The sequence below is a fragment of the Sabethes cyaneus genome, chromosome 3 (genome assembly GCF_943734655.1).
Source record: "Sabethes cyaneus chromosome 3, idSabCyanKW18_F2, whole genome shotgun sequence".
Classification (NCBI taxonomy): domain Eukaryota; kingdom Metazoa; phylum Arthropoda; class Insecta; order Diptera; family Culicidae; genus Sabethes; species Sabethes cyaneus.
This window is the reverse complement of record NC_071355.1, coordinates 229523469-229531935: the sequence shown is the minus strand read 5'-3', so window position 1 is coordinate 229531935 and position 8467 is coordinate 229523469. Positions and strand designations below refer to the sequence as shown.

At 42.9% G+C, this 8467-nt stretch overlaps 1 protein-coding gene across 1 annotated transcript; it reads left to right on the top strand.

The window, feature by feature from the left end:
• LOC128739517 (multidrug resistance-associated protein 1-like) lies at positions 1 to 5720 on the top strand. Its single transcript, XM_053835011.1, has 7 exons — positions 1 to 36; positions 956 to 1255; positions 1315 to 1970; positions 2033 to 3606; positions 3668 to 5030; positions 5086 to 5467; positions 5526 to 5720. The coding sequence occupies exons 1-7, from the start codon at positions 1 to 3 to the stop codon at positions 5718 to 5720; spliced, it is 4506 nt and encodes a 1501-aa protein (XP_053690986.1).
• The last annotated feature ends 2747 nt before the right edge of the window (positions 5721 to 8467 follow it).

Genomic DNA, 8467 nt, shown 5'->3' with positions numbered 1-8467 from the left:
ATGGCTTTTGAAGAGTTTTGCGGAGGTCCTTTCTGGGTGCGTATTCAAGTGTCACGCGGAAAAAGTTATCCGGTGTGCGTCGAATGTATGGAATTATGGATTTACGAATGTGGATGGTTTTGTACTACAGCAGGAAATACACGAGTGATACATAGTGTATAATGTTGAAATGATTGGTTCATTGAGTTTTACCGTTACCGATGCTATCAATTGGCGGTAGTAGTGTAATCTTATCAATTGGAGCTATAATTTCGTTCATAAAGATAGTGGCACTTCGTGCGAGCACTTACACTGTGATTTTTTTGACTAAGGTCATGTGAATTCGGGTAAAGACGCATGTTAATTACAAACTGTATGGAAAATCTGTCTGCGTTGCTTTTCAAGTCACGTGAAAATTCACCGTCAAAGAGACCTTCAAATAAGTGCCGCATAAAAACATATTTAGTGTAATAAAATTTAATAACCTCTAAAATCGATACGCTGATAATCGCCAGTGATGATTCGCCAAATTCGTGAAGTAGACGAACTCATAAAAATGAACAACTTGCATTTTTCTTGACAATGGAATTTTTCAAAACATTGCCTGACAAGACTTCAACAATAGCGATATGACAACTGCGATTATTGACTATTAATATTGAAGGGACATTTGGTCAAAGCTGCTTTTTCTCACGGTTTATCATGAAAACTTATAGTTTGTATATTTAGTTATATGAAAATGTCTTTTGTAATAGTTGTTCCATTTTTAATAACAATAAGCATATCAGATTGTTGTATTCCGATTTTACGGAAAAGCAAAGGGTTAAGCGAATTTTTACTGAACACTCTATTTTAAACCATGAACTTTAGTTTCATTGCCGTTAAATTTAATTTTTTTCTGAATATAATAATGTTTAGTTGACAGGTTATCATCACACAAATATTTCAAAGCAATTTTCTATCAATCTACTTTCAGGACGGACAGCTAGAATGGCGCGAGAGCGACCCAGACCTGACGTTCTGCTTCCAACGAGTGGCTCTTCAATGGATTCCTTGCTTCTTCCTGTACGTGTTTTCTATCTACGAAGTGTACAAATATCGAACGTCTCGGTTTCGAGACATCCCCTGGAATTGGTACAATCTCTCGAAGATGCTGATAACCTTTGTGCTGATGTGCCTCAATTGGATCGATCTGGGAATGGTGGTGAACTATAAAGATCAGCAGGGATTGTTTGATGTGCAAATTGCAACTGCCGTTCTCAATGCCATTGCCTATGTAAGCATACTAAATACCGTTCTTATCGTATGATTGAAAACTACCTATTTATTTTATAGATAAACATTCTAGCACTCTACTTCTACCAGCGAAAATATGGAATACGAAGCTCGGGAACTATTTTTATTTTCTGGTTTATGCGAATGTTTTTCGGTATCATTCAACTGCGCACCGAAGTACTGAACAAGGAAATACGCGGAGATATTTCGGATGATGTAGTAAACTTCTGGGAATATCAATACATCAGCTATATTATTCAGTACACACTGATATGCCTTGTTTTGGTGATGGAACTGTTTCCCGACCGGGAACCGGAGTACAGCGACTACCCAGAGACGAAAAATCCTAACCCGGAGTTACGGTCAAGCTTTTTCGTACGACTATTTTTCTTCTACTTTGATTCGTACACATGGAAGGGCTACCGGAATCCACTGGAAATTGAAGATATGCACGACATCAATCCGCAGGATGCATCCAAAGAGTTGGTACCTCCGTTCGATAAGTACTGGCACGAAAGTGTCGAGAAGGGATACCGTAAACAGCAAGCAGCTAATAAGAAGGCCGGAAAACCGGCGTCAGAGTTCAAGCCATTCGGACAGACCAACGGGTCAGTGTTGCCAGCGATTGTCAAAGCTTACGGAGGCCCGTTCTGGTTTGCTGGCATATTTCAGCTGGCAATTTCTGGGCTTCAATTCGCTTCACCGTATTTAATGCAGTAAGTTGGTATAATTAACTTGTTTTTAAACTTTTATTAGTAATCAAAATTTACTTTTTTAGAGAACTAATGACGTGGATCGCTCTACAGGGACCAGAATGGAAAGGTATCATTCTAACATTCGGACTTTTTGCTACGTCCATGCTTGTTGCACTGCTAAATGGCCAGTACTTTTACAATACATTTTTGACCGGATTCCGTATTAGAACGGGTTTGATTAGCGGCATCTACCGAAAGGCCTTGCGGATATCCAGTTCCGCCAAGAAAGACACGACGGTGGGAGAAATCGTGAACTTGATGGCAGTGGACGCGCAACGGTTCTTTGAACTTACGTCCTATCTGCACATTTTGTGGTCTGGACCGCTAATAATCGCACTCTGTCTGTATCTGCTGTATGAAATTCTGGGCGTAGCCGTCTTTGCCGGGTTGGCCGTGATGATACTGATGACTCCGGTATCCGGTGTAATGGCCACTCAGTTGCGTGACCTACAGGTCGAACAAATGAAGATCAAAGATGATCGAGTGAAACAAATGAATGAAATCCTCGGAGGGATCAAAGTGTTGAAACTTTACGCTTGGGAGAAGAGTTTCCAGGATTCGATTGTGAAGGTTCGCGACAAGGAAATTGGAATACTCAAAAAGATGGCGTACTATGGAGCCGGAGTTTACTTTACCTTTACGATGGCTCCATTCTTGGTCACCCTAATTTCATTTGCCGTTTATGTTTTGATGGATGAGAACAACCATTTGGATCCACAAACTGCGTTTGTGTCGTTGGCTTTGTTCAATATTTTACGGTTCCCTCTAGGATGGCTACCAATGATGGTGACCTTTTCGATGCAAGCTTGGGTCTCAATTAAGCGAATAAATAAGTTCATGAACAGTGCTGAGCTGGATCCAAGCAATGTTAGCCATGCTAAAAGTGAGAATGCGCTGGACATTAAAGATGGAACGTTCTCCTGGGGCGACGAAACACCCACATTAAAAAGTGTCCATCTTTCTTTGAAGAAAGGTCAGCTATCGGCAATTGTTGGAGGAGTTGGAACAGGCAAAAGTTCGATAATATCCGCTTTGCTGGGGGAAATGGAGAAAATCAGTGGATCGGTTAATACCGACGGAACGATTGCCTACGTTCCTCAGCAAGCGTGGATCCAAAACTCAACACTTAGAGAAAATATTGTATTTGGAAAAAAATTCGATCAGAAAAAGTACGACAAAGTCATCGAGGCTTGTGCTCTGAAGCCGGACTTAGAAATGCTTCCGGGTGGAGACCAAACGGAAATCGGCGAAAAGGGAATCAATCTTTCCGGAGGTCAGAAGCAACGTGTTGCACTGGCCCGGGCGGTCTACGCCGATGCGGAAATTTATCTGTTTGACGATCCGCTCAGTGCCGTCGACGCTCATGTCGGTAAGCACATCTTCGAAAAAGTAATTGGACCCGAAGGGATGCTTATAGGTAAATCCCGGTTGTTGGTGACACATGGTATTTCTTTCCTACCGTTTGTGGAAGAAATTTTCGTGGTTAAAGATGGAGAGATCTCGGAAAGCGGTTCCTACCGAAGATTGCTGGATCAGAAGGGAGCATTTGCCGAGTTCCTCACACAACATATACAGGATTTGGACGAAGAAGATGAAGGTTGTACTCTACTTATCTATCTTTCACATGAAATAAAAACAAGTTTTTATTCCATTCACAGAGATGCAGCTGCTGCAGGAAGTTTTGACAGACGAATCGGCACGTCAAATTGTGCAACGAACTATTTCCGCGCAGTCCAGTCAATCGGATGAACGTAAAAAACGAATCAGTCGACAGGAATCCAGACGAAGTATAGAAAAGGACAAACCCACCGTTGTGACTGCTCAAGCAGACAAATCAACACTGATTGAAAAAGAAGAATCTGCTACCGGAGCTGTGACGTTAGCCGTATACTTAAAATACATCAAAGCTATTGGATTATCCCTCGGACTGTGGTCGGTGATTTTCAGCATCCTTACCCAGGGAAGTGGTATCTACGCCAGTCTTTGGCTAACAGATTGGTCAGAGGATCCGAAGGCAATCACTGATACTTCGGTGCGGGACATGTATTTGGGAGTGTACGGTGCTTTGGGAGGTTTCCAGTCAATCGCGCTCTTCATCAGCTCAGTGGCTCTCGGGTTGGGTTGCCTCAAGGCAGCCAAAGAACTACATGATAAGCTGCTGGAGAGTTCGCTCCGCATGCCGATGTCATTTTTCGATACTACACCTCTGGGTAGAATCATCAATCGATTCTCCAAAGACGTGGATGTCATGGACAATGTTCTACCAGCAACGATCCGAGCTTGGCTGTATTTCTTCCTAAGCGTGATTGGCGTCTTTGTTGTAATCGGAATTTCCACACCGATCTTCTTAGCTGTCGTTCCTCCACTGGCCGTAATCTACTACTTTATTCAAAACATTTATATCGCAACTTCACGACAACTGAAACGATTGGAATCTGTCACTCGAAGTCCCATCTATTCACATTTTGGTGAGAGTATCAACGGCCAATCTACCATCCGGGCGTACAACGAACAGAACCGATTCACCAAAGAATCGGAGGATAAAGTTGATTACAACCAAAAGGTGTCCTATCCAACAATTTTAGCAAACCGATGGCTCTCGGTTCGTCTGGAGATCGTGGGAAGTCTGGTAGTGCTATTCGCTGCAATGTTTGCCGTACTAGCTCGAGAGAATATCGGACCAGCAACGGTTGGTCTTTCGATCTCGTACGCCCTGCAGATATCGGCTACCTTGAGTTTTATGGTCAGGATGACGGCTGAAGTGGAAACCAACATCGTAGCGGTTGAACGGCTGGAAGAATACACGGTGCTACCTCGGGAGGCTGAATGGCAGAAAGGTGCAATGGACAAAAATTGGCCATCGGAAGGAGCGGTCGAATTTAGGGACTTCAAGATTCGGTACCGTGAAGGTCTGGATCTGGTCATAAAGGGTATTTCCCTGCACGTGAAGGGCGGGGAGAAGGTGGGAATCGTCGGAAGAACCGGTGCTGGAAAATCTAGCTTAACGCTTGGGTTGTTTAGGTACGTACTTAGCTCATTTGAAGTAGTATGGATCACTTAAGATTTAAACTTTTAGAATTGTGGAAGCTGCTGGAGGACAGATTATCATCGACGGAGTCGATATTGCCAAAATTGGTTTGCACCAGGTGCGGGGTCGCTTGACGATCATTCCACAAGATCCGGTGTTGTTTTCCGGTAGTCTACGAATGAACATAGATCCATTCGGTGCCTATACAGATGATCAAGTTTGGAAAGCATTAGAGCTGTCACATTTGAAGACGTTCGTGAAAGGTCTTCCGGCAGGACTGGAGCATGAAATCGCGGAAAACGGCGAAAATCTTTCAGTAGGTCAACGTCAATTGGTTTGTTTGGCTCGTGCAGTTTTACGGAAGACGAAGGTACTGATCCTGGATGAGGCTACGGCAGCCGTTGATTTAGAAACAGACGACCTAATTCAGGTATTGAATTGATTGTAGTATGAATGACCTGATTTAAAATATTTATCTATATCCACAGAAAACAATTCGCACGGAGTTCGCCGACTGCACAATACTCACTATTGCACATCGTTTGAATACAATAATGGACTCGGATCGCGTATTGGTTCTGGACAAAGGTCTAGTAGCGGAGTGCGATTCGCCCCAGAATTTGCTAGCCGATAGACAGTCAGTCTTCTACGGAATGGCTAAGAATGCGGGTATCGTTAGCTAGAGACTTAATTTTATGCTACTTAAATAGTTTTAAGAGTCATTAGAGTGAATAAAATGTGTTCAAGGAAGGATTGTTCCAATTGTATTAGATAGCACGTTGCACTACTCTTATCTGTTTGGGAAAATGCACCTGCTGAAACATGTGATGGAAATGCATGTCTTGACCGGAAACAGTCGTGAATTTTTTTTTTGCATACATAACATTTAATTTACGCAAAACATTGTTTTGTTCTACTACTGATAAAATTTTCTCTCTCCGAAAAATCCTTCTCAAATGTCGGGAGTACAACGTGTCCACGCCTTATATTTTCGAGGACTTTGTGCTTTAGGGCAGCATACGATACAGTTGAGCGAAAACAGCTCTGGCAGATAATGTACGAATACGGCTTTCCGAACAAATTAATGTGTCTGATCAAGGTTGCCCTTAGAGATGGTCGGGTATGAAAATTTGAATACCCGAACCCGACCCGTACCCGATCAAGAAAAAAATTAAAAACCCGTACCCGACCCGAACCCGCAAGTTTATTATTTGTGATACCCGAACCCGACGGGTACGGGACGGGCCCGGGTACCCGACCATCTTTAGTGTTGAGTGTGCTCAATAGAGATACCCGACCCGACCCGTACCCGGTTTCAAAAACAAAAATTAAGAACCCGTACCCGACCCGAACCCGCAAATTATTTTTTTTCAATACCCGAACCCTACCCGAACCCGGCGGGTACGGGTACGGGTGCGGGTTTCGGGCAAATTTTCCGCTACCCGACCATCTCTAGTTGCCCTGGAGCGAGGGATGTGCTACGTGCGTGTTTCGGTTGCGGTTGCGGTAAAGTGATGGACTCTCTTGTATGTTATTCAACAAACAGTTATTGAAGGTGTAATCCGGCGAGCGGGCATCGAAACGAAAGGTACGATCTTCGGCAAAAGTAGCCAATTTCTAGGCTTCGCAGACGACCTCGACATCATCACTAGAGACCTTGGCACGACGGAGGCAATCTACATCAGACTATTGTTGAAGTACAGACAAACAGACATAACACTCGTTTGCCATTCTTCGTACCGATTAAACCGTCGTTTCAAATTTGGGCTTAGTTGGGAATGTCTCCGTTTTGGTCAAAGTGTCACTTTTTGACGAAAGAGAGGGAATTCCCCATAAAAAATACTTGCTACTTCGAGGGATACTCCTGTTGCTATTTGATATTTGGGAATGTCCATCATAGATGGTGCTAGTGTTCAGGCTAAATGTGAGGTACGACAATTTTTGTTGATTTTTCTTCCAAGAGTTATGTCTGTTTGTCTGTGATTGAAGGTTAGGAGGATTGGGTTATAAAATATAATAAAATAATAAAATATAATAGGAAGAGGCTCCAAAAAAACAATGTTCCTCTCCCACGGACAGTGACTATTGACAACGATGAACTGGAACTGCTTGATGAGTTCATATATTTCGGAATTCCGGTCACCGCGGACAATAATACGAGGAGATTTAACAACGCATTCAAGCTGGAAACCGAGTCTACCTTCCCCTCCGCAAGACGTTTCGATCAAGGAGCATACGTCGCCACACAAACCTGATATACATAACGCCAATCAGACTAGTATAGTCCCCTACGAACTTGGAACTGTAACTTTGTTTACGGAAGACATACAGCAAACGGAAAGCGGAGAATGGCATATGCGTGTCGACCACGAGCTGTAAGCACTACTTGTAGAGATTTCCATCGTACACCTGGCGAAAGTTATGACATTACGATGGGCCGGCCACGTCACAAGGATGCCGGATGACTGCACAGAGTAATCTGTTTTCTTTAAGAGCCCCACCGGCACCAAGAATAGAGGGACTTAACGTGTTGGATGGCATGACCAGGCTAAAGTCGGTTTGCGTGTGTCGAGAGGCTCAACTAATTGGCGACGAGTTGCCCAGGACCGATTACAGTAGAGAGCAATTCTAGGTTCAGCAAGGGTCATCCCGGCTCTATACTTCCCAAGTAACAATGTGAGTTTTATTGTACTCTTTTGGCGGTTTTCATGACTAATTTTGGTCTTGCATGCCATCATAAGAGTGTAATAAACCCAACTTGGGTAACTTACTTAAGTGCCTTCCTAAGATAAGGCCTGTTGAACAAGGTTTCTTCAGTTAACATGGTTGTGAGCTACCGCTCTTCAATTCCTCGGACACCGAGTACTCTCCACCAGATCTCGTTCCACCTGGTCTAATAAAAAATTTCGAAGGCAGCATAATAGTGGTACTAACACCACAAGAAACCTCGAAACTAGCAGGTGTTTAGGTGTTAAGTGTTTATAAGCTTATAAGTTAAAATGAAGTGTGAGGCGTCAATTACCCTAAAGACGCTAAAATTCGTACTGTTTTTGTGTAATCAATGATCATCTAGGACAGGACATTCACGTAGATATTACCGGAAACATGAAAAATAATCACACAACATTTCACGTAGTTTCGACGCAATATCACCATGTTCTATAAAATTTAAAGCTAGAAATGAAACTTGGAATTTTATTGTTGCAAAAACTTGTTAATTAATTCGAATATAAACACCTGAAAGTATATTATAATGTAATTATTAACTAATCTTTGTAGTGGACCTCTGTCGGAGGCATCTTCTTAGGTCTAGGGATACGTTCTTTTATGCTAGTATATAATGTGTTTCTGTGGGATGTTATATTCTGTACTTCAACTACGTTATGGCTGTGCTCGTGGGTCGTCGAGATTCTGCTCTCTAGTGCCCTAA